The 27,781-nt window shown below is 38.1% G+C and overlaps 1 protein-coding gene across 1 annotated transcript in view; it reads right to left on the bottom strand.

Moving 5' to 3' along the window:
* Nucleotides 1-3,219: 3,219 nt before the first annotated feature.
* Nucleotides 3,220-27,781, bottom strand: part of LOC114653791 (kinesin-1 heavy chain) — a 100,253-nt gene continuing 75,691 nt past the window's right edge. The window contains exons 18-26 of the mRNA XM_028804308.2: nucleotides 27,731-27,781; nucleotides 25,702-25,811; nucleotides 24,706-24,807; nucleotides 19,800-19,860; nucleotides 19,643-19,714; nucleotides 19,373-19,477; nucleotides 13,088-13,304; nucleotides 10,566-10,698; nucleotides 3,220-5,381 (exon numbers count right to left, since the gene is read on the bottom strand). The exon at nucleotides 27,731-27,781 is cut by the window's right edge and continues 5 nt beyond it. Coding sequence (XP_028660141.2) covers nucleotides 5,375-5,381; nucleotides 10,566-10,698; nucleotides 13,088-13,304; nucleotides 19,373-19,477; nucleotides 19,643-19,714; nucleotides 19,800-19,860; nucleotides 24,706-24,807; nucleotides 25,702-25,811; nucleotides 27,731-27,781 — 858 coding nt within the window. The 3' untranslated portion in view covers nucleotides 3,220-5,374. The remainder of the gene's footprint in view (nucleotides 5,382-10,565; nucleotides 10,699-13,087; nucleotides 13,305-19,372; nucleotides 19,478-19,642; nucleotides 19,715-19,799; nucleotides 19,861-24,705; nucleotides 24,808-25,701; nucleotides 25,812-27,730) is intronic.

Genomic DNA, 27,781 nt, shown 5'->3' with positions numbered 1-27,781 from the left:
GCCAAAGGAGGCCCAACTAAATATTGAGTGCTGTACAAGCTCATACTTTTCATGTTCATACCTTTCAGTTGGCCAACATTTCTAAAAATCCTTTTTTTGCATTGGTCTTAATTGATATTCTAATTTTCCGAGATTCTGAATTTGGGACTTTCATTAGTTGTCAGTTATAATCATCAACATTAAAAGAAATAAACATTTGAAATACATCAGTCTGTGTGTAATGAATGAATCTAATATACAAGTTTCACTTTTTGAATGGAATTACCGAAATAAATCAACTTTGTCATGATATTCTAATTTTATGACCAGCACCTGTATATGTTTATATTATGTTCATTAAAGAACCATTGACAGCCAATCAAATTAATAATATACTGAACAATAATTATAAAGTTGAATAAATCGGACTCTGCAGCTGCACGACTAAAAGGTAAAATACCACTTCCGGTTAGCAGAAATAGCTCAAAAGTTGATAGAAATCTACATTTTGTACCTAATACTTGTATGCAAAATTTGGTTGACCTAAGTGAAGGCGTACTCACGTTATCGTGTTTACATATACACAGACAGAACTAATTCCAAAAATGGTATTTTCAGACTCAGAGAGGTCTTAAACGTCGACATTCATCAAAATCTCAAGATTGAATCTTAGTCTACAAGAAAGTAAAAAATGCAAAGCCAGTTTTAGAATAAACTGAAACATTAGTTGAATCAAACAATAGTGATGACAATGTGAATTGGTCATCAGAGTTTGACATAGATAGTGAAACTAATGCCTATGACACTATAGGACTAACCCTTCATGATATGCCTGGTGAATTCAGTGATGTGAAGTTTCTTCGTAGCAAAAAGATAAAATGACCACAAACAAGTAAAAGAAGAAAAAAAACAAAAAAGATGTGAGCCCCCTAAGCGCTGTTCACAATGCATGAATTGTCAAAGTTTATGTGGAAGTCAGCAAGGCCCGTGCTGTCGTAGCCTACAATAACACTAAGTGCATATCCATCGTGCACATCAAACACTGACATTCTACCCTCTCATGCACAAGCAACAGGAACAAAATATTACAATTAAAGTGCAAAAAGAAACCCAGCAGTGACAACAGGCTGTGCAGTGGTGACTGTTTCGAAACATCACATAAGAGGACACATACGAATTCTGCATCACTACAGCAGTGCACACCAGACATACCTTTCCTACTGTATTTAAGCTAATATTTTGGTATCTACATGTTTCTGTAGATAGGGATCAGGGCGTGCCGGTGGCACAGTAGGTAGCGCTGCTGCCTCACAGTTAGGAGACCTGGGTTCCCTTCCCGGGTCCTCCCTGTGTGGAGTTTGCATGTTCTCCCCGTGTCTGCGTGGGTTTCCCCTCACAATCCAAAGACATGCAGGTTAGGTGCATCAGTGATCATAAATTGTCCCTAGTGTGTGTGTGTGTGTGTGTGTGTGTGTGTGTGTCCTGCAGTGGGCTGGCGCCCTGCCCAGGGTTTGTTTCCTGCCTTGCGCCCTGTGTTGGCTGGGATTGGCTCCAGCAGACCCCCGTGACCCTGTAGTTAGGATACAGCGGGTTGGAAAATGGGTGGATGGATGTATTTATTTAAAGAGCTTTTATAAAAAGCAAAATTTTCCCCTGGGGACAAATAAACTTCTGTGATACAGGATCCATTGTATGATTTCTTTAAATTTTGTAGTTCTGTTTAACCAAAGCATATGTATGGTAACATGATGTGTGGAACTGGGAAACACCGAGTACAAAAGTCTTTAGACTAGTTGGATGAAAACCTACGGCCAGAATTATATGTTTGATTGTTATATTACGTAATATCTTCTATAATGCATGGATTTAGTACAAAGAAAAAAAGAATATGAAAGGACTAGTAACAAATTCTATACATTCATTAAATAATCCTGGCAGATTGCTTTTAAACATAATCGGTGATTTTTAAAATTATAACCTGACTTCTCTCTGTTATGAAAAGCTTCTGTCTGGCTTTTGCATTTCCTCCTCGTGTCCACATGGGTTGTAGGTTAACTGCTGACTGGGCCTATGCCAGTGGCCCAGGGTTGGGTCCTGCCGTACACCTGACACTGTTACTCTGGTCATGAACTGGAGGGAGAACATTAGGCCAAGCTCAGCAGGTTGTCAAGTTGCATTGCCACCATCGCCACAATCCCTTAAGAAATCAACACAAAACAGTTATTAAGAGTGAGGGAGTAAAGCTTGAACTTTAATGAAATTCAAACCGCAGAGCCATTGGCCACTGAGGCCCTCTGGCAATCCATAAACTGACAGACAGGGAGAAATGAAAAGAACGTGAAGCAGAGATGCAAGAAAAACAAAAGAGTGCTGAAGTGAGGCTTTTCACTAATTACATGAAAATAAACCTCACAGGCTGCACTAATGGGCACAAAGGAAAATAAAGAGAAGGGGGCAAAAATAATAATTATTAAAAAAAAGAGGGCATCCTAGAAAACAAACAATATGAAGATTAAGGTAATATTTTCATATTAGTTGAGCAAATGGAAAATCTTTCTCTTGTCTTTTAATCCTAAAACAGCTCCGGTATGACAGGACACAAACACTTCAGTGACGGACTGAATGCAATACCAAACTACTGATGAAACGCCACTATGAGAAAAAAGAACCAATTCAATACAAACAAAAAAAAAAGGGGGGGGGTCTCCCCTCCAAAAACAAAGAATACCCAAGTGGTAAACTTCTAGAATCAAGCAGCTTTTTGTACTGCCGGTCACTGGGCCCGCTGCACTCTCCATTATGACGTCCTCTGCTCTGAACAATGCTGAACGTTCGTGAGTTTCTACATTGGCCTGGCTGACTAAGAAAATGCAATGCTGACTAGAAAGAGTTTTGATTTCCTTTTTTTTCTCTTTTTAAAAACCATAATAAAAGGGTCTGGGTGACTCTGACAAAAGTTTTCCATTCACTGCACTGAAAGACAAATAATTCTTTTATTTCATCACATAAACATTTACAACATGCAGTCAGTTAAAACCAGGATTTGTGGATTTACCAAACCTTCTTCAGAGCTTTTTTGTTTTTGTCTTTTGTTTCGCAGGAATGATCCAGTACCATAATCCACAAGCACAGGCTTAATGTCACCTTTACCACAAATATAATTATTACACAGTAATAAGTTTCTACAGTTTTTTGTTTGTTTGTTTAATAATTTCAAATAATTTAGTAAATCACCATGAATAAATATTAGACTTTTATTTGAATTCAATTCCTAGGGCAAACAAGCTTACAGAAAGCACTCGAAGGATACACGGAAATTCATTTTGCTGTGCGAGCTGCACACAGAGAACTCGGAGTAGCCGCAGTGCGCATTGTCCTGTCCAGGTCATTTGCCTCCCTCTAGACTAAGATTATCGGTTAACCTGAATTCATTTTACGCTCACTTTAGCCGTTTTTGATTCCAGTGTCCAATACAAATCCGGCACATGCTCTAGCTTTCAGCCACAGTATTTCCGATTGTATCAGATTTCAAAGTAAAATGCAAGCGAGGAGTGAAGTGCATTGGGGTCTTGATGGGGAAGAACGCTTGCCTGAATCTGAAGCTGTGCCGTCCTAATTCTTGGGAACGCTAACGCTTCCTTCTGTCGTATATTGCACTTACGAGAAGGCGGTCAAACCCTTTCGTCTTTCTGAATACAAAATATTTAACAGATTCTGGGCAATTATTATATTCAAATGTTTATTCACAATTAAATACAAAATAAAGAGGCTTAAGGATTTGCTTTTAGTTTTAAAATATTGAAAAGGCTAGTAAAAAAAACACTTAAAAAAATACTAGTAAAAGATCAGCCGGATTTGTAAATATCCAAACATTGCCTCCACATGCTGTTTCGTTGTCAACTTCCCATTCACTGACTGGCTGATCAGCACTAGGAGTGATGAAACCCAGATGACAAAAAATAAATAGGAGGACGTTGGGACTGTCGTCTTAAGGGGAGTGTAGTGTAGCTGCAGCTAATCTGCTCTTTTTTGCCCATTTGTAAAGTCAATCTAAAAAATGGATAATATGTGTGCATCGAATTTGAAGCCTCATGCTCACTATAACACAGCAGCTGTGTTAGTCTGTATGTAGCTATCTGACATACAGTCACAAGCAGTGATGAGAAAAATTAAATAAGGGTTTGTCTTTTAATATCGTTTCCCCAGCAAATGGGGTTAAGCAAAAATGTTGTGAGAAAAAAAAATACACCTTAGAGTAAGTTGAATGTGCTCATGAATCTGATTCAAACCTAAAAATAATAATAATAAATATGGTCCTCATCCAACAGTGATTTGTAAAACCAGAATAAAAAAAATGAAAGCTGGAACTCGGCCAATCCCGTGGACAGGACAAGCGCGCTTGTAATTTTAGCCACCAGCAGGCGCCACACTTATACAGTTATTTGTAACAAATCTTCATTTTTATACAGCACAGTACTTGCATTTAGTCACCTGTAGTTAAGGTCTGGTCATTACTCTGTACGCAGTTTTCTTGGTTCTGCTTCATCCTTTTCTGCTCAAATGCAATCACATACTGTTTAATAATTTAAAAAAAAAAAAAACAAAGCACTCCAAAATCCCAAAGTTTAACTTTCCACAGGCTCCATTCTCAAGTGCACCAATCAGAAAATGTATATAGTACAGCTTTTTACGTGTTTTTTTTTTTTTTTTGCTTTGTTTTTACACAGCCTATGACAACACCCCCCCCACCCCGCCCCCCCCCCATCACTAAATAAATGTTTCAAGAAAACATGATGTACATGGCTATCTTGATCTGTACAGATGGACAAGTAGTGTTCTATCAATTCATTTCAAAAATTCTTTAACAAGCTTATCAAATCTAACGCAGATAACGTTTTACAATCCCTAAAAACAATGAAATGTACACAAAGTAGGCTAGGACATTTCAGCTAATGTTCCCAATCAAAAACCCTCAAAAAGCACCCCCATTCGCCCCCATTTCCCCCAACCCCACCATCTTCATGTCTTTCTGTTTATAACATACATTCAGCTTGGCACAGTGCAGACTAATTTAAGACATGAATGACAACAGACTGTGCAAGAAAATTGAGCTACACATTAGAATGACTCGTAGTTAATCGTTGGATTGCACTTTTGCATCCGTTCTGTTTTTTTTGTCTGATGCGTAAAGAATATCATTTTGTTTTAGAGAGCAAAAAAAAAAAAAAAATCTGCATTGGAAAGAACTGTACAGGTCAGGTTCATTTTTAATATATACCCAATTTACCAAAAAAAAAAAAAAAAAAATCTTGTGACTCCCTTATGGTGGAGAGTTCACTGCATGGAATGACAGGGTATCCATTTTTAAATTTTCCTTTTTACATCTCCTCAATCTTCAACAGCTAAAAAAAAAAAAAAAAAATTAATAACTTTAGATATATACATTATATATACATATTATATAACTTTAGTTTATGTGGTAACTGAAGCAGGCATTGGCTAAAATTGAAATTACAGTAATCCCTCGCTACTTCGCGGTTCACTTTTCGCAGATTTTATACGTAAGCATATCTAAATATATAACGCGGATTTTTCGCTGCTTTGCGGGTTTCTGCAGACAATGGGTCTTTTTACTTCTGGTATATGCTTCCTCAGTTGGTTTGCCCAGTTGATTTCATACAAGAGATGCTACTGGCGGATGGCTGAGAAGCTACCCAATCAGAGCACGCAGTTAAGTTCCTGTGTGCTGCTGATTGGCTCAGCGACGGAGTGCAGCATTAACCAGGAAGTCTCATCTCTCTCATTCAGCATTAACGTGCTACTGCTTCAGGAGCCGTGTCCAAGCGCCAACAGAAGATGCAAATGATTGCAGAAAAGGTAAAAGTTTTGGATATGTTGAAGGAAGGGAACAGCTACACCGCTGCAGGACACCATCACAGCATCAATGAGTCCACAATTCTTTATATTTAAAAAGGAGGAAAAGCATATAAGATCTACGGCTGTAGTGTCCTTTAACCAGGGCGCAAAACGAGTTGCAAGTGGACGTGATAAGGCAGTAGTCTGGATGGAATCTGCTTTAGGAATCTTTGTAACAAGGTCGACGACGTCATGACCGCCTACAAGCTGCTACATGTACTTCGCTATACAGTAAGTGTAAACTTATCTACTGATTTCATATTGCTTAGCAGTTGTCCCTGTTATTAATAGAGTAAAGGGTGGGTTGTAAACAATACAGGGAGGGTTTAAAAACGTCCAAATACACGTTAAATAATTAAATAAATATGGTGTCCCTACTTCGCGGAAATTCAGTTATCGTGGTCGGCCTTGGAACCTATCTCCCGCGATAAGTGAGGGATTACTGTAATCACAGCAAAATGAGTTTATCAGCATACCAACGTTCACCAAGCTCTTTCAAAGTAATCAGACAAGCAATCTGTTTTACAACATTAAAAATGAGCAATGCAAGAACATCCATCCATCCATTTTCCAACCCGCTGAATCCGAACACAGGGTCACGGGGGTCTGCTGGAGCCAATCCCAGCCAACACAGGGCACAAGGCAGGAACCAATCCTGGGCAGGGTGCCAACCCACCGCAGGACACACACAAGCACACCCACACACCAAGCACACACTAGGGCCAATTTAGAATCACCAATTCACCTAACCTGCATGTCTTTGGACCGTGGGAGGAAACCGGAGTGCCCGGAGGAAACCCACGCAGACACGGGGAGAACATGCAAACTCCACGCAGGGAGGAAATGCAAGAACATGAAAAAATTAATAAAATAAAGCAAAAGCCACAAAAATTCCTCTTTTCATGGAGCCAAATCTGTTTGAAACTCCATGTCTGTTTACTTTGTATATGGGGCAGCAGCACACTAATGTGGTTAGCACTGCAGTCTAATGGACCCCTTATTTCCACAACTGGGAGCTTTTCAATTGGTCAAGAGCCCTGTCTTCAATTCAAATGCTACTCTCATTAGATTGAAATCGATAACTGAAAACAGTTTAGCAAAAGTACATGTTGGCATACGACTGGATAAACTGACATGTGGATTATTCTCATGGTTGGCCTGTGAAGGTCCTGGCCTGCCTAATGTGAGTGTGGATTTATTTGCATTAACAGGCCTGCGATGTACTGGTCCCTTCTGCAGGGTTCATTATTGCCTTTACTGCCAGGATGGACTCTGCTCCTCCCAAGTGTGCACTGGATGTGGATTTGGGAATGTTTCCTGGTAAAGAGCACCGTTCATGTATATGACATTATAGGTAGGATACAATGCAATACTTAAATGAGAAGTTTGGTCAAAGTTGTTTCTTCACAAACTTGGCATATTTGCATTTTGACACTCAAAATTTATAGAAAGCACTTAATTTTAGAACACAATTTTCTAGAAATACATTGTCCATACTAGTGTAATGAATCGACTAGCTGCATAGAGACATCGAAGCCTCAAGGTTAAGCATCACCTCACATCTGCTATGCTCCTATATGCTGAGACTGTACAGCAGACATCGCTGACAGATTACTTCTAGCTGGTGCGTCCTTCACAATCTCCAATGAGATGAGTGTCAGAAGTGATGTTGACACCTCACCAGTCTTGGAGTCTCTGACAGCAGCAAGTACTTTTTTTTTTTTTTTTTTAAATGTTCACACATACGATTACAGAACTCTAGGCAGGGACTAGTGCATGTTACCGATTATATTTTGTATGCTGCATTTTAAGGGTTACTGTTAGGTTAGGTTAGGTTTCTTTATTTAGTCATGTTTACACAGGAAAACATGAAATTTGCCTTCTCAGTTGCATCTAATAACAAGTAACAGACAGAATGAAATAAAACAGACAAATAGAAATAAGAAAGGTTAAGGTAAGGCAGTTAGATAAAACATATCTATACCAAAAAAAAAAAAAGGTAACAGGATATATATCAAGTGCATATTATTAGAAATAGTACTTTGTTATAAAGAATTACATAAAGAAATCTCCACAAAAAGATTACAGTTTTTGACAGTCATGGGAACCTAACTCCCTATTTCCCATAGGTTCAGTGTACAGGGTGGTGCAGGGAAATGGGAAATTTTGGAAGTAGGTGTTGTTGACCTTGGGGCATCGGCAGTTGTTTGGGACCAATGTAACCTTGTTTAGAACCCCTTGCCATTAGTTCCAATGGAGCAGTAGAGTGGTGCGCAACGAGCGTTCGCTGTGAAAGCCTTTGATAAGAATGGTGATAGTGGGACTGCTGCGCAAAGGGAATTTCACAGTCACTACCAGTTAGGACAACATGATCGTGTCCTGTCTGCTCATGCGATTACAATATGGGTGTCTAATTTCAAATGAAAGGGTTCAGCCTTAAAAACGAAGTCCCCAGGTGGAGCCACTTCACATACTGCCCATCAATCGATGAAAGCTATTCGATAACTGTTTGGAAGGCGCATCATTTCACACAACGTTGATATTCCATGGCCTCCCGAGATCCCCAGATTTCACTGTGATTTTTTTCTGTGGGGACATCTTAAAAGCCAAGTGTACTGCACACATCCTGCAACCGTTGCTGAACTAAACAGGAGGACTGAAGAGGAAATCGCTGGCATTCCTCTTGACATGTTACGTCGAGCAATGCAGAATTTCCACAATGGGTTGTCAGAATATGTATAGAGAAATGGACAACACCTTCATTAAGTTTTCTTCAAAACATAAAATGAATATTGAATGAATATTGATTACCATCATTAACTGCATATCCTGTACAATACATTCATCATCAAATGTATTTTGTAATGTGTTCTTTTGTGCATTGAACGTCAATTGACAATACGTGCCCCTTAAGGTTCCATTATCAAACACCAGGAACAACTATGTATTTTTTTAAATTTATAGAAAACACTTACTCAGTTTTTAATAGCAAATGTATATATGCCAGGTTTGTAAAGAAATAACTTCAACTTGAAAGTATCAAACATATCCTTTATAATGCAATAGTTGTTAAACATTAAGAACAACAAGGCACCTCAAAGAGATGTAGATTCAAAGCTTAAACCACAGCAGTGTTACAAAGTCAGGCTTCATTTTAGTTTAGAAATTGTGAAATTCAAGAGTTTTACAGCTGGCACCAGCTCTAATGCCTCCCTGAGTAATGGAGACTGGCAATTGAAATTCTTTAAAAAATAAAACTTATGGACACCTGTACTGGGCGGCACGGTGGCGCAGTGGGTAGCGCTGCTGCCTCGCAGTTGGGAGACCTGGGGACCCGGGTTCGCTTCCCGGGCCCTCCCTGCGTGGAGTTTGCATGTTCTCCCCGTGTCTGCGTGGGTTTCCTCCCACAGTCCAAAGACATGCCGGTTAGGTGGATTGGCGATTCTAAATTGGCCCTAGTGTGTGCTTGGTGTGTGGGTGTGTTTGTGTGTGTCCTGTGGTGGGTTGGCACCCTGCCCAGGATTGGTTCCTGCCTTGTGCCCTGTGTTGGCTGGGATTGGCTCCAGCAGACCCCCGTGACCCTGTGTTCAGATTCAGCGGGTTGGAAAATGGATGGATGGATGGACACCTGTACTTCATTGTCTCCAGTTTAGTCCTTGTCAGACAGGTGACCACTAAAGTCATATATAAAAGGATTTTTATTGTCAATGAATAATCCACACCAACCCTGTAAGCACCATTTTACTCAGTGGTGGTCTTGGCCAGCTTTACACATAATAATGGGGCATTGTATCAGAATGTGCCAATCTCTGAGTTACATAACTGGTTGGCTAACAGTCTGCTTTAATTTTAGATAATCTTGGTTCCTCTACTGTGAATTATGTGTTGACTCAGAAACTGTAATGCTTTTTAGTCATAACACACATCTTGTACTTTCTAAAAATACTAATGATATTCTAATAGTTATGTTTGAAGCATAAAAGAAAAATCAGACATTACTTTAATTCTAAAGTCTTCTGCTAAAACATGAAACTCAAACAGTAGGTTAGATTTCAAACTACATGAGCTTATGGAGGGCTTTATGTACATTTCTGCAATAAATAATGCACTGGCAAATTAAACCTGGAGTTTACTATATTCAAACTAACTCTCTCAAAACTATTGGAGCTTTCAGTGTAAACTGAAATTTGCGACTTGGGTGACATTTGCATACTGGCACAGTCATTATATTTCTGTTTTTCAGTTACTTGGGTACTTACACCTGCCTTGCATTGTTTTTGCATAAAGAAATGAGTTATTAATGGACTAAAAGAGCCGCTAGAATAAGATATGCACTTAAGAGTGTGAAAGTAAGAAAAAAAAATGGGAACCAGACAGAACAACTGACCAAAAGGGCATCTTCCGTGTTAAACTATGATAGATCAAGCTTTGGAAGACGACCATGTAAGTGTTCCTCATTTTATTTATTTTTTTTAAACTGAACACTTAAAATGATACATTTGCGAATTCTTACCAGACCTAAATTTAAAACATACTGATGAACACGATGATATTTTCTGGACAAGTACTTAACTCTCAAAATGGAAACATACACACATATATACATAAAGCAGACCAGTTAGTGGATAACATGGTAAGTTTCAAAGTGGAAAAAAAAAATGGTGACTTACTTCTTGTCCTGCTTTCCTCCACCTCCACGGATTGCAACAGATTGGCTATTCTGGTAAAACCCAAAACCTGGGCGATTCATATTTGGATGTGTAGGTGAAGCAACTGGAGGATGGCCAGGGCGAATGGGTTTGGCTAGATAAAAAAAGGAAAACAAATGATCAACCAGCAATACTGGAAAAATAAATGAATACTGGAAAAATGACCAAGTATACTTTTCTGGGTATACTTTTTTGACAATAATTAGTCATTTGTTTCACAGTAGGCATAAGCACTTAAGATTCTTCAGTAATTACTATTTTTTTTGTTTGCTTTTATCTAGGAGTTTATATTTTTGTGTTTTCAAGTCTTAGAAGGGTCTGAGATTGACATTTGTTTTGGGTAAGTCCTACCAATACTTCATAGTTAAACCTTCTTAATAAACTAAGAATATCAATAAAAATGAGCAAAACTTTCAACTTAATATTTTTCCAATAATTTCCTAGTAGGGCTGGGTGATAAAACAATAAAGATAATTATCACAGAATAACTTTTCTTCAATAGAAATAAAAGACATGGTCAATGCAAGTCGACAAGAACTCATTCCATCCGTATTTTGACAGACAACACGGAAAGCCAATGAAAATGAGAAAGGCACTGCGCCAAACTAATCATGTGACTGGAGCAGAGTTACAGCCACACCAGGTTATGCTGACGTACACAAAGGTTAGTGCAGTAAGGAGCAGCACACGTGCTAATGTTTGGAATACAGCAGCCATAAACACCAGTACATCAGGAGTGGGGGCAAAATAAAAGAGAAAATGATGACAGGAATGTTAACAAAAACTCAGCAACACCCCCCAACAGACACAACCCAACACTCAAAAGAGGAGGACATGGCTGAAAAGAAGGGTCTGAGGAATTTGGTAGTGTGGGGATAGTTTGGCTATTTAAAGTCAAACTAGAAGCAGAGCAGCATGCACTGCAAATTGTGTTGAAAGCATGTTCCCACAAAGAGACCGGTAATGCCACTAATACTTTGCACCATCTGAAGTGGTGCCAGAGCACACACAAGGCAAAACTCTACAGTCGCAGACCCAAGCAAGTGCTGCACTAATGGGGATGTCTTGTGCCTTTTTTTTGCCTTGGAGCAGACATATCCATCCATCCGTTGCTGTATCCTAACTACAGGGTCACGGGGGTCTGCTGGAGCCAATCCCAGCCAACACAGGGCACAAGGTAGGAAACAATCCCCGGGCAGGGCGCCAGCCCACCGCAGGACACACACACACCAAGCACACACTGGAGACAATTTTTTGATCGCCAATGCACCTAACCTGCATGGTCTTTGGACTGTGGAAGGAAACCCGGGGAGAACATGCAAACTCCACGCAGGGAGGACCCAGGAAGCGAACCCAGGGAGCAGACATATGTTGTTTATATTGTCCATCATTTACATTTGAAAGCTGCTTGAATTTGTACTGAGGATACCTACCAAATGTGTTTGATTCCTAACCATTTAAAAAAGTTTAAATCTATAGGATACATTACAGAAGTAGGTTTTTTTTTTTTTTTTTTTTGAGATTTTAATTTGTATTAATACCGACTTTATTCATTTGGAACTGACCAAAAACTTTACTTTGTGTTCTACTGTTAAACATGAAAGCTTTAAGATTTTAGTTTTGGATTTACGATTTTAGAATTAAGATTTTATTTTATTTATTTGGAGTTGACCAACAAATTTAGTGTGTTCTCCTGTAAAACCTGAAAGCCTTTGACTGGTCAGAATTGAGCCTTTTTTATTTTTGTATTACCTATTTTATTTATTTGGAATTGACCAAAAAATTTACTTGTGCTTTTTGTTTGGGTTCTCCTGTAACACTTGAAGCATTTGACTGGTCAGAATTAAGATTTTAATTTATTACATATACCTATTTTATTTATTTGAAATAGCTGTATAATGTTTTACAGTTCATTTGTCTGACAGAAAATAAATAATATTTAAACCAAAATTAACCTTATGATATCTTCACATCTCACTTGGGAGTACAAAGGAACCTTTAAGCATGACAGAAATAGTAATTTGATTTATACTGTAATATATATCGATATCGACTGATATGAAAAATTTATCATTGTAAGATTTTTTTTCTGTATAGCCCAGCCCGACTTCCTAGGGTGTACATTTGCCAGCAACATGCAATACTTCCAACCAAGCACTGTGGACTTTCAAGAAAGCATAAAATTGACTTACATCACAAGTATAAGTTAATATCAATTTTGTTCCAAACCCCCGTCCATCAACCTTGAACTCAGCACTGGAAGCATAAAACGTCTCACATATACCTAATATCGCACTCCTTGCAAGTACCAAGTTGTGGTGTTATGTGGCATTATTTTCTAAACCAAAATAATCCAAAGCTAATCTTCAGGATACACAAAGAAAGTGTAAAGCTTTTCAAAGAATACAGAACAAAGAGACATACTTTCAAAGCAATATAATGCGATAAACAGCATAAAAATGTTTGTTATTTGGTTCTCTTACCTATCTGAGCGGAGTGCCTTTGCCTAGCCATATTCTTTGCCCGTACAGCTTCCTTAATACGGTCAACTTCCTGCAGGTATCGTTTTCTGTCACGAGCTGCATTTTCTTTGGCTTCCTTCAGCGCAGACTCCAAGGCCTTAACTCGCTCAGCTGTAGCCCGCAGACGTTTCTCCAGTTTAGGAAGCTCACAACGAAGATCTGCATTATCACGCACCAACTAAAAGAAACAGACATAGAAATAAAGTGTGCATGCTGCATGCACTTCGCAAGACTAAATCTTAAGAGTTTGTCTCACTCAAAGTATTTTTAAAATTTTAGCTAAAAACATTACTTCTTAGACATATGATTGCCAGCAGGAGGCAGTAACAAAACACAGCTAACTTTCAAAAAGTTGCACACCTAATTTTTTGTTACAAAACATTCTTCATCAATGGGCTTTTTATTAGGCTGATGTATGCGGACCTAAACTGCAAGCGCTGGTGATTCATAATTGCCCATGGCTTTCATTAAAAGGTCACCATGTAGCCAGATGAAAAGTGTTGTGTGGGTCAAATGTATGCATTTAGGCTTTTCATTCTCAAACACATGTAGGCTTGTGGTTTAGATATATAGATGAATCCCTTCATTAAAAAAAAAGAAGGATAATAGATCCAATTTAAAGGAATACATTACCCACAAACAATATTTTCTTTATTTTATTTACCTCCATGTAGTTTGTATGGTTTTAATTTTTCAAGGAAAATGGAGATACAATTTTCTGATACAATAGGTGTCTATGGTGTCCAGTGCTGGAAACAGGAAATAATCTCAGGTCACTTGTGTCACACAATCCACAAGTCAAGTCATCTGTTAACATTTGTATTTTCACTGTGCTGATCCACAAATGGACAAGAACGGTTTTATTGTTCAAATATATTAGCAGATAATTTACATTTACTCACTTAGGACATCAGCCTGGAGACTGTTTTGAAACAAGTGTTACAGAATACGGTTATGTAGTGCTAGGGTGTTGTACCGTGTTAGCCATTATGAATGTAGTGAGAAGTCAAGCAAAACGACACCTTTTATTGGCTAACTAGAAAGATTACAATATGCAAGCTTTCACTCTAAACTAAACACATCAACACAAGACTGCTTAATCTTTTCTTAGCTACTAAAATCTATGTAAACTATTATCAATTAAAAAGACATTCATAGAACTAGAGTCTTCAAAATGCTTCTTAAACAATTTACCTCACTTACTTGAAAAAGCCATGTAAAGATGGGCATGTATGTATAAAGTGGCTGCTCCACATTACAGTGCATTGTTTCTTGTATATATCTTGTTTAATATTTACTCTTTAATATTTGCTCCATCTGTCATCAGATGGAAAGGAAACCTTCAGCAAAAAGAGTTTGCTTGAAGAAAAGCAATGGAGCTCCACACCAGCACAGTCTCAGTGTTAAGAGAACAGCCGGGGCTACAGACTTTGGCCAGCAAACTACTGAGCTAGAAGACAATTAGTGCTAATAAAAAGTTCCCTTTTAAGGTTTTTGTTTCATATGCACTTAATATTTCTTTAATGTGTAAACAGCTCTATTCACTATGCTTAATTGCTTCCCATTTTTATAACCAGCTGTCATTTATAATGAGGTGCAAATATTAAGGTAACCAACAATCACCAGATTACCTGGTCCTCAACACAAAGTACTGTACCTACATTGAGGTAAACATTGGGAAGAAAGAAGAGAAAAAAGTGAAGGACTCATCTAAAGCACATTTCAATGATGTTCTTAGCAAGGCAAGGTCTACAATATTAGAAATCTCTGACAGAACGACAGCACAAAAAACAAAACTAAATATCTTGTTTCATTAACAACAAGGACTTCCTCCTACTTCAGAAAACGGTTTGAGCAAAAATCTACAGCCACTGCAGACTTAAAAGAGTGAAGACCGGGGACCCCTGCTCTACGCCAAGGTGTGTCCAACTCTGATCCTGGAAGGCCACAATGGCAATACATTTTCACTCTAACCATTTTCATCATTAGGGGCCAGTTTTTACTAATTCACTTCTTTTACCTTCATTTTAATTGAGTTGCTATTTAAGACTCACACCCCTTAATGGTTTCTTTTTCCTTATTTAGTAGTCAAACAATAATTAGATCCAAAACAAGCCAACATATGAGCAGCTAACTAGTGTCCACCATACAATATCTGAATATAAAAAGGTGAAGGTCTCAGAAACGATGATCTGCCCAGGTCCACCAAACATTTTGACACTGCTCTTAGAAAAAAGAAAATCCAATTGTTTCAGAAATATCTGGTGTAGCAGAACTAGAACATCAACAATCCTTGGGAGTTAATAACGGGCTTAATTAACAGCAAGCATCAATTTCTATTTAAGAAACTGGTTGGAGTAAAATAGTTTGGAATTTGAGGCCTTGATTTAGCTGGTCACCTGTTGGCTCAATTCGCATCTCATTTTTGCTTAGAAAAAATAAGCCTTACTGAGGACTGAGCCTTAAAAAAACACAACAATTAAAAATGAAGAGAAGTCAATTACCATTAGAAATTAGTAATGGAAATAATAAAATGTCAGGAAGGAAAATCTACAGCTACTGAGACCATCTAGGATCGGAGTTGGACACCCCTGCCTGACACTAAGCAACTTCTTTGTAAAAGCTGCCATCTAGTGACCGTATGGCACAGTTATGGTGCAATTCTGCTCCACAACAGATTTTTTTCAGTCTATAAGCTACAGAATGAACTACCTAGAAAATACTAATTTGAGGCCAGATTCTACCTCAACTTAACTGGGTGGTGGCACAGTGAACACTGGCTAGTGTTGCTGCCTCAAACCTCAAGAGACTGTGACTGAATTGATTGTCACAAGCTGCCTACGGGAGTAGGTAACCTGCTAGTAGTTTGGGACCGACAAGGATCGGAAATTGACGCCGGCAGAATCCAAACAAAATATTATGGCAGGAAGAATGGATAAAAGTTAAACGGCTGTTTATTATATCAGTCCATAGGAAAGAAAAGTTCTGGTGCAGGAATATATAGTGCCCACACTCACACACAAAAATTTTATAAAGGAAAAAAAAAAATAACCCATAAACTTCTGCAAGGACATACGTTGTTCAAACAAAATAAAATTAAACAAAACAAAATATTTAAAATATGGCTTTATCCTCAAAGGCAACTTTCCCTCTCTGGGAGAAAAAAAACTGCCTGACCATTAAGTGAGAAATACGGCTCTAAAGTAGTCTTAAATAATTGAGCTCCTCAAACTACCAGGAGTCTGAACGGACTAATAGGAGACTGTTATTCTCCACGCAAGCAGCCCATGAACATCTCTATAATCCCAAGTCAGTTAACTGACCCCTAGCAGACAATGTCCCACACCTTATATAGCAGATGTCATTTCTCTCTCGAAGTAGACTGCTGCAGGACAAGACTAACTGTATTTCCCTTTAAGGGGGAAAATGACCTAAACCCTCACAACCAAACTAAACCTAACCCTGCTCAACAGAAACAACAACAACAAAACCAATATCGCTTTTCTACATCTGCAATCTCAAAAATAAACTCCAAAAAAAAAAAAAGTTAAACCAACAAGACAGTCAATGCCTTAAAAATGGCATCTGGACTGGCACACATGTCTTTATTTGCAAAGAGATGGCCAGAGAATAAGGAGCTACCGTAACCCCCTCCCTTCACGTGCTAGCGACTGGCGGTAAATCCTCTTATTTAAAAGCCTTCGTTCTCAGTTTTTCCCTGTTACATTAACTGCAATGTCTAACTACCTTGTTGTGCCGCTGTGAGCTCAGACTCGTGCCAGTTTCAGCTGCAGGTTGCTATGGGGACATGTTTCTGCATCACATGAATATCATTTTCTATGTTCAGTTTACACATTCTCCCCATACCCATGTGGGTTTTTCTCCAGGCACTCTGTTTTTCCTTACACTTCGGAAGACGTTCATGTTGAGTGAACGGAGCTTCTCAAAAATGGCCTGATGTGAGTGTATGTGTGACAAGCAACATATTGTTCACACTTTGCTAGAAGATGCACGATGTGGCTCTATAATTTGATTACGTAGGACTGAATGATGAGTGGATTGATGGAATAATTGAATCTTGCTACTTGTCAATGATAAATGAGACCATACAGTTTTAGAGACTCTGAATCATTTGATCAAACTATAAATGTTAGCTGTGTACTTAAATAAATTGCTGTAATGAGAAAAACATGTTCTGTATATCTTGAAATTCATACCAAAATAATTTACATTATGCTGACAGTTAAGTGTATTCACATTTTGACAGATGGGCTTTTCAGATATGTACTAGTTGTATTTTTCAGCAATTTAAAGTAAATAATTCTACCAAATATATTCAATCTCACTTCACCACTGTCCGTGAGGTGGTCTGGGTATGTCATTAGAGTGACACCAAACTTGACCAAGTGGGAATGGATATGAGTGGCAGACCAAGAACGTACTGGATAGATTATAGCTCTCAAAATGTTCCCAGTCCAGCTGAAATTACCAAAGAAGTAGAAGAATATCAGCAAAACTGGGAGACCTGGTCTACCCAGCTTGCCATACTGTCATTACGACCCTCGATAGGATAAACATCTCAAAAGTGAAGTGGGATTAGTGTTTAAATTTTGTTTATGCAAGAACAATTCAAGTTTACCATCTCTTTTTGTAAGTGTGCTGTGATTAGAACTACTACCTCACAAATCCAGTGTCCTGGGTTTATACTCCACACCAGATCACAACCAGTCTGCATTGAGAGACTGTGGGTGGGTGCATGAGAGGGCTCCTATGATGGACTGATGCCCCATTCACAGGCATCTCCTGCCTTGTGCCTGATGCTACCAGAATAAGCTCCAGCCTCTGAAAACCACAGCTGGATTAAGTAGCTTTGAGCATGTGATAGACAGACAGATAGATAGATACTTTATTATCCCCCAAGGGGAAATTCACTGTTACTGTATAGTGTTACGTTTTTAATTTACAGTTGTTACTTTTCAATTTCTAACCTCCTTAGCGTTAGACCCAAGGATTACTCGGGCTGTAATAGTGCCAACAGCGTTAGTGCACAGCATTTCTTAGAAAATGATATACGCGTGTCTTGCATATGCAACAGGCCTAAGCATTAATCAGGCAACAGTGCAGATACATCTTTTCCTAGCTTCATAATGGAGTCTCATAAGAAACATTTTTCAGCAGCCCAGGTGTTGCACGCTCTTGTCAGTGATATGAGCAGTGATGACCAAGTGAATTTGTCTTCAGACAGTGAAATTGAACGTGATTCTGATGAATCTGAAGTGACGCTCATGTCAACTCTGTTCAAAAGCTTATTAGTCTGGAAAGAAAATCCACATGGAATCGCACCACCATTGTCCCTGCTGTGACTTTGGATTGTGTATTTCATCGTACTTCAAGATATACCACACAAACGACACATCTTGACAGTATATACGGTATTAGCATTATTTGTATTATTATACTTTCTACGCTTTTGAATGTACTTTTAGTGTTTTGCACGTTTTACAGTAGAAAGTTGAGATTTAATACATTTGTCATTTTTCAAGTCAAAAAATGCAATACTCTTTCTGAGAAAAAAAAATCTTTTTTACACCCTACCAAGATACATTTACAAACAAGGTTCTGAAATATTTGATCGATTACTGATGTCTCAATTAGATGAAGGGATTTTATTTTTATTTTTTTTTGCATTTTCATCTACCCCTTGGGACAAATTTTGTTTGTTTTCTTGTTCATTCGTTCAAGTAAATTAATTGCTGAAAAAGTAAAACATATATATTTTAAATAAAATTATGCACAGTGGTGATGAAGTAGATTTACAATTAAACAATTTCAGAGACTATTGTATTGTGATAGCTTGAGTTTACCATACCAATTTCAATTAAAAAGCAGAATTAATAAATGTAAATAATGAGAAAGGCCAATGAACTCCAACAGAAAACAGAAATGGGCTTGGGCTGTTAAACAAATAATCACACATCCGGCACATATAGAGCCAGCCGCTCGCTTGATCTCACTACATAACAAATTCTACAACTTTGATGTTGGTTTTCAGATCTGTTAAGTAAGCTTGTGGGTTTCACATCAAGAATGAAGTACATTGTTCTTTTTTTGAATGATGTGCTGTATGTTAGTTGGTTGCCCATATCTATCTATCCACCCTACAATTTGAAGTTAAAATTAGTGATCTCATTTTATTTAGATACACATATAATATAATTTGAACGTGTATAAAATAAAAGTTTGTACCTGTTTGTGGACCTTGGTAAGCTGTTCAAGGTTATTTTCAAGAAAGGAAATTTTCTGTTTCTGAGCAGCACTCCCACCAGTATCATCTGAGTCCATCTCTGCACTCTGTAAATAAACAGATACTCATTTCGGTCATTGTGAGAAATAGGAAAGGGCCATCAGACCAGAAAATTCAGATTTACACTGAAATAATAAAACAGGTAGCTATCTGCTTTTGTAAACAATAAAACGCTTGAGTAAAGTCACCCACTAATGTGGTGGATACTCTACCTTCTTCACTCTGGTTGCAAGATCTTGAACAAACAATTTCCGCAGATTGTGAAGAGTCTGCAGCTCCTTAGCCTAGCAGCAAAATAAAAACAAAGTAGTTTTATTCTAAGTACAAAAAGAAAGAAAGTCAATCAATGAGAATTACCGAGATACTTACAACCGTTTCCTCCAGACCCTTGAGATCCTGCCGTGCTTGTTCTCTCCTGTCTTGCATTACACTGAAAGAGTAAGGAAAAAGAATATTTTATTTCTGATATGAATAAGGAACAGTATGTTAACAGAAAGCAAACAAACTATTATTTCATGCAAATTAATATGCCTGTATTTAAATGAATTAATTACCCTAGCCCAGGGGTAGGCAACGTCGGTCCTGGTGAGCCGCAGTATGTGCAGGTTTTTGTTCCAACCCAGTTCCTTAACGAGAACTCAATTATTGCTGATGAAGCACATATTGCTTAAGTGACATTTTGATTCTTCATTTTAGTGGTCTCGCTTGTTAAGGTTCTCCAACCTTAATTGCTTATTTCAATCTTAAACTGCTGCATTCAGTGTTTTAATTGCTCCTTATTAGCAATAAGATGTAAAAGACAAAGCAGCCAGCAGTTCTCCAGCTAGCTTTTTTCCAATTACATCTGTGTGTGTTCATCATGCACTGTTTGATTTAATAAAACACTTAATAGAAAAATGTGACAGACTGAAAATGATCTGTTTTAGGCTTCATATCATTTGGATGATATCTTTGGAAAGGAAAAAAATCTACGATATAAGAGCCTTACATTGCACAGACTCAAGCCATAAAATTAAATAAGGTCTGAGATTGGCAATGATTGGTTTCTAATTAAGCAATTGGGTTGGAATGAAAACCTGTAGCCACTGCGGCTCACCAGGACCGACATTGCCTACCCCTGCCCTAGCCCAACACCAGGTGGGTAACCTAACAGTTGGTGTAAAGTGAGTGGATTTCAGACATATTCTGTGAACATAACTGGTTGAATACAACAATGGAAAAAACAAAAACAGTGTCTTGTTGCACCTACCAACCTGCCACAAGATGATTTCCTCACTAGAAAGTGGGGCATCCTAGGGATGCAAAGACATTAAAATTGAATATTTTAATTTATATTTCTATTACTTTATTGATTATATAAACTAATGCCAATAAATACTGTATCTGCTTAAATATCCTACAAATAATGAAAAGAGATGGAGTTGTCCATTTAAAGAAAATTGTTCTCTTTTAGATCTTGGCATACTCCGGAAAATTAATTAAAAGTGCAATCAATGAACACTAATGCGTTCTGAAAATTCAGAAATAACTCTTAAGTTAACAAGGTTGTTAAGAGCATTTCTCTTATATTTTGTGAAATGTATTTGTCATTCACGTACCATGAATCTATTGAGCAAATGGCCAGAAAAAAAGCAAAGTCAAATTCAACACAATTCTTCATGATTATACGCACAAACATTTTCAGCCTACATAAAATAAATGGGCTTGGCATGAGTAGCTGTGGGCATGACAGTGTTCTGAAAAAATGAAATTCCATTCATGGTTAGTTCCTGCCTTGTGGCCATTGATGCCAGGTTTGTCACCAGTTCCAAATGATCCTGAAGTGTGTGGGTTAGAAAATGGAAGAATGAACAGATAAAATGATCGACTGTGTTCAGTATAGTTTTTTTGATAGATTGGCACCCCATCCAGGCTTACTTCCTTCCATGTCACCAATGATGCTAAGGTTGGTGCCTGTTCCCCATAATCCTGAATTAGATACTGTTAAGTGGGTCAGAAAGTGAAAGAATGAATGGATACAAGAAATGACTGTTTTTAATATACTAAACTAGCCAACACCCGTCATAGTATATGGCGTTGTAAGAATAGGAATGGAAAACAGTGAGAAAGGAATTCAGAAATCAAGAAGAAATAAATACTTCTTGAAAGACGCAGTTGTGAATAGGTGTTTTGGTGGAGACAACAGATAATGAGTCGAAAGATCTAACCCTAGAAAAAGCCACATACAACTGACCATGGCTGAAGACTGGTTGTTGTAGATTAACGCAAATCTTTGCAAACGTTTGTCCTTGGGACTTGTTGATAGTCATGGAGAAGGCGAGTCTGAGTGGCAGTTGCCGGATCCCGGAATAGAGAGGGCGTCGTACAAAAACCCGTCGACAGATACTGTCGTTCATTTTATAACAAAGGCTTAGGAAACAACCGTCACAGTATAACGAAAATACGAAGGAGCGACAGAGTACCTTTCTGTAGCAGGCTACGGAAAAGACTCCCAGGTGCACACATGGCTGAAGTAAAAGGTCACATGGTAAGGCTACATATAGGGAGATAATGTGACACCAATGGGGTCATGAGAGAGGAGCAGGGAACGCGGTAGTCCGAAGGAGGAATAGGAATCGAGAAAAGAGGCGTGGGGGTGTATGGGAGGCCTCAGGCAGCGTGGAAAAGGGTTTTGAAGAGTAGGAATAGGAATCGAGAAATGCTGTGTCAGCTGCATGTGGCGGGACTGCTTTTGAACAGGAAGCAGGACGAACCAGAAGAGAAATTATATATATATATATATATATATATATATATATATATATATATATATAAAAAAGAGATGTACAGAAATGTTTGCAGATGTCTCATATTATGAAAGCACATACACTGCCTGCCATTATTAACATTGCAACACTGTGTAAAAAGTGTCATATTGATCTGAAACTTGCGGGATAGATAGGTCAAGGCAGAGTGAAAATGACTACAAGTGTAGCAATGATGTGTGTGTGAGTATAAAAGCCACCTACAATGGGAACCTCATTAAGTGACTGCTGCAAGTTATTATACTCTTAGGGACAAAACATTTACCACCAAGTGAATAACAACCATGCATCCAGTTCTCTATCTTTAAGTGAGGCAGAATTGTGGGAATGCAGTAAGACAGACTATCCTTCTGGGACATTGGCACCCATGCTGGACAAAATGCAAGTACAATGATGACAGAATGGTATCAGTGGGTTGAGATAGGATAGACCCACTGAAGTGAGGGGTCTGGAGTGCCCAGACGGACAAACGAACAGGAGAACAGTCATCTTGTGTGCATGGCAGTGATTGAACGATCAGCCACATCACAGATCCTAGCCCAACGACTTGGGGCCTGTCACATAACAGGTGTACTCATGCCCTGTTCAAAGCAGTTTATAGCAGTGGGCCTTCTTGTTCGCAGCCTATTGCTTTGGTCACCCTGGGCAATCTGCACCAGTCGAAGGATGACTGACATCACATTATGTTTTCAGATGAGTCCCATTTTAATTTACTGCACCATGATGCAGTAATGATCTGTGCATGGAGTCACCACAGCAAAAGGCTCCAGGAGGCATGCATTTTGAAGTGCCAAATACAGTTGGTGTGGTGTGTCATTGAGTTTGACTCCCGTTACTTCCTCATATGCAATGCTGATATCTTGACCAGCCAGCGATATATGTGGCATCCTATCTTCATACAATCCCTACAGATACTTGATGGTCATCCAGAAACTGTGTATCAATTCTTCACTGTCCTGCATGTTCCCCAGATTTATCCCCAACAAAGCATGCCTGCGACAACAGTCAAATGACAACTGGCATGCCAGAGATCAAAAGCGGTTATCACGAATGAACTCTGGCCACATATTGAGGCTGCATGGCATGGCATTCCTCAAAACACACACCCAGGGTCTCTCCCTGTTCATACCAGACTATGTACAAATGGTAAATGGTTATTTCCGTTTGTGGTGGATACACCAAATACTGAGTATTATGCATTCTGCATGCTGTACTTCTAATAAGTCATCTATCATTTATATATTAATTGCTTTGAAATGGGCAGCAGTGTAACTTCACTGTATTTATGTATCACTAGAAAGGCAGTTTTCCACAAACAGACTTTTAAATGCCTAATTCAAATTTGATGATTTTAAAGCACAATGACAGTACTACATCTGAAATAGTTTAGATAAACATAACCTAACTCTAAGAATGCCTGCCTGCTCACTTTCTTTTGTTCTTCTAATGGGACAACAAACCACTGACTGAAAAAAACAAGTCTGGGAACAGAACAGCTTGGTGGATTCAAAAAATAACTTAAGTGTTTGATTTTTACCAATGCTACAGTGTGGTAAGTTTATATATGATCAATGCCTCACACAGAAAAAAATACCAATAACTCTCTCCACCTACCAATTGGCTGTATTAAAAATAATAGACGAATAAATTAGTGTATCGGCCAAAGTATTCTGCACCTGATGCTGGGTGGGATGTGAACTCCACAATTACTGATGACTCCTGCTGAATCAAAGCTTTCTATGATGAGGCATCAAACTATAATGACCACGTCTGTCATGTCTACTGTACATACTGTAGAATGAGGCTGGATGTTGTTTTGCCCTTGGAATCTTTAGAAGTTCATCTTCTTTAGCATCTTAATGTTTTGCCATCCTCTCCTCTGTGGCTATGTGACCGTAGCATATGTTATTAAACTTTGGCTAAGACATTCACCATTATAGCTCTTAGATATTTAAAAAATACAAAAAAACAAATAAAAGGGATCAGTCCCTAATTATGGATAAATTAATATTGAATATATGCAGCTGTTATCTTTACACTTTGTAATTTTAATTTTACTCTGTGTAGAGCACTTTTAGCTGCATTTTGTTATATGAAAATGTGCTATATAAATAAATGTTGATGCTATAAAATACAAATGGTTGCTCCAGGACAGGAGACGGGGAACATACTAAAATAAGTGTGTATCGATTGGTTTATCTGAAAGCTTGCATTTATAAATATTACATTTTGGCAATGACTATTCAGTTTGTCCGTTGGTTAGCTTCAGCACTACAGTGATGGATACTCGTCGATACTTAGGTAGCGTTTGTTCTTTACTCCCTATCATGTACTTTTTTTTTATTATATAAATAGGCATGGACAAGTAGCATTTTACTTATACTAACCCAGGAAATTCAAACCGTCCGTCTCGTTTTTAGAACATGCACGTAATCATTACCAAATAAGTAATGGCAATACACAGAACATACGTAAGCTCATGAAGCTTGCGGCTTTTCTCTTGATCTGTCGTCTTGAGCTTCTCATGTTCCACACGTAGACGTTCCTGTTCAAGCATGATCTTCTGGTTAAGACTAAAGCAGTAACAAGAAATATCAGTCAACAAGTGGACTCAGAAACACATATAAAAGTGTAAGTGATAAATAAACTTCTTGTTAAATGAAAATTCACCTTGTGACCTTTTTTCTAGAAAGACTAAAATGCACATTTTGAGAATGTGTTAAAAATGTAGTTAAATGCACACACTCCCTGACTCTCCAAACAGTTCTTTACTTCTTTGAATTCACTTACTCAAATATGATCACCAAATACAATGGACTAGGAAAACTGGCTTTTAAAACTGGCAATTACTTAATTAATATTTCATTGCAACTACGCAGTAAATTGTTTTACAACTCCTTTGTGGTTATGTACTATTACAATTAACAATACGTGCTAGAAGCATGCAGCAGAAGCATATTAAAATGTTCACTGTCCAGTCTTGTTAAAGAAGCTATGGCAGCATGCCAAGCTGGACTGATCAGCTAACTCCCTGAACAATCTGCATGTAATACTTGGGAATTGTGAGGCACTCGCCGGCCAGCAGAGAGCTATAATCCCTACAGCTGTCTTGAGTATGCGCCTGGATCTTCTTCTATTCAGCTGTGCCTGGGGCATCCTTAGTTTACACCCAAACCATCTTAAATGGCTTCTCATAATTGATAAAAGCAATTTTTTCTTCTCTTAGGTCCAGATCCTCATCCTTCTAAGGACTGTGTCCATCAGTGATATATGTAGAGCTATGACCAGTGTTGTTGGCAGCCTTAGGTTCATGGCATAGTTACCGAAGGCAAACTGGCTTAAGGGGTAAAAAACTGCAAAAGGCAAAAGCTGAGCACAAAAACAAGTTGCATAATAGGTCAGTTGGGCACAAGGTGATGTCCATTAATGGGACTGTATGAAATTCAGTTTAACCAGAAGCAACTTACTCTTGTAGCTCTGTAATGAGCTTCTCTTTCTTGTCCAATTCATCTCTAAGGCTGCTAATCTGTTTCTGATGAGATTCTCGGTGACTCTGTATCTGTTGTTCAACAGCCTCCTAAAAAGCAGGGGGGAAAAATGTTGAACATACCAGGAGTAACTTTACAGATGGCTGATGGTTGAATCTTACACTTTAATAAATTTGAGTAAATGCATTAAAAAGTTCTTTATTACACAAGCATACAACAGAGGACAATGTAGAAAATTTCTTTCAAAATTGTTAAGCCTTCCATAACCTACATATAATGAAAGTTACAACACTAAAGTCTGTGTGCATGTACTACAAATATTATCACCTAACATTTCTCATTACATTTTACCCAAGGTTGTGTCACTCCACATGATATTTCCAACAATTTTCAGTGACAGACTTAATATTATACAATCTTAGAGACTTGGAGGACATCACACGACACTGCCATGATTGCTGCTCACCCAGAAACTCAATCCAACCAGTCTGCAACTTGTCTCAAAAAGTCAAACAGGCTTGATTTTGCCTTAAGTCAGAGGGACAGGCTTATGTGTGAGAGTTCACAAACAATGAGTGCTCACCTGGAAGTACAACACATATAACGTAGCTAGAAAGGATAAGGAGCATGGATGTCCGTCTGTCTTAATACTGCATGTTTGAAATGTATGAAAGAATGGTTATTAAAAAAAAGAAAGAAATGAACAAAATTGTGGTTGAACTTGCCATTCCTGTAAAGCCTCTGCACAGGTACCAGCTACACCTGGCAACACATTATTGCCCATCAAAAAAAAAGGGGGACAACCATGTGATACCTTGAATTGTGAAACTAGTGCTGAAAAATCGCCACGAGTCACAGAATTCAACATGCCCTGTGATTTATAGTCCTGCAATCTGATATATTCAGGCAACAAGATCTGCAACTGTAGTCGTCACGTCCATCTAGAAATTGTGTAATGTGACATCAGCTTTAATGATGAATGCTTGTACTAAATATGCAAGACAACACAGCAAGATCAAAGATAACTTGTGCAGGTGAAAACGATAGCCGTTTTGAATCTACAATAGTTTTGACTAAACTTAAAATCGTTTAGTATGCATAAATAAGAAAAACCCATTGATGCAGAAAGAACAAAACCATAATGCAGCAAATGTTGTTTTAAAAAATATACAAGGACACATTCATTTACTAAATGAAAACTGGCATAATTTAGACATTACAGTAAAAATTCTTTAATACAATTACCTCTTCAGTGAACAAAAAAAGGGCATTTATTTTCCTTATTTTTTGTGCTTCCAGTACTTAAGCTATAATCCCTACACTGTGATACAAGGAAGAGTGATGCCTACAGTGATGTTCATCTTGTTAAAATTTTTACCAACACCAAATTATTTTAGCTGTGTGAAAGTACACACACACACATTTTTATTGCATACACAGGGTGTCCACAAAGTTTCCGAAAATTTATAACTTTATTAAAAATGCAAATGGAGTGATAATCTTTATTACTTCAGTTTTGAAGTATTAAAGGACTTTTTTTTTATTGGTTTTAGATTAATGATCATATACAACTCATTCATCGTACCAACCAATTGATATAATTGATAACTGGTAATTGAAAAAGGCCACCCCTCAATAAAAGGCACAGCGTGTAACCTGATTAATTGAAACAAAAGACACAGGTTCAGAGAATTTACAAGAATAGGTCTGGAAAAAATCCAGCATAGCATTCGACTATTAGAGCATGGCACAAAAAGTTCATGAAGACAAGGTGTGTGCTGGATAAAAAGAGAAGCCATGGAAACTGAATACCGTCCTGATTTTCTTTATTTGGCAAATGGTGTCTGGGTAGAGGTTATGTTTACCGAAGTATGTGAAAAAAACTTCTATAATGTTTCTTTATAATGCAACAAACTGCACAGTTATCTCTTCTTTGTGGACACCCTGTATATATGATGTACATATGCATACATACATACACACAACACACACAAACACTTAAAATTACCTTAACTTCATTGGCAGACTGAATTTCATTCTCCTTCTCCATGGCATGGAC

Source organism: Erpetoichthys calabaricus, chromosome 6 (genome assembly GCF_900747795.2).
Source record: "Erpetoichthys calabaricus chromosome 6, fErpCal1.3, whole genome shotgun sequence".
NCBI classification, from domain to species: domain Eukaryota; kingdom Metazoa; phylum Chordata; class Cladistia; order Polypteriformes; family Polypteridae; genus Erpetoichthys; species Erpetoichthys calabaricus.
Note: the sequence above shows the minus strand (reverse complement) of the source record. Positions and strands in the feature narration are given on the sequence as shown.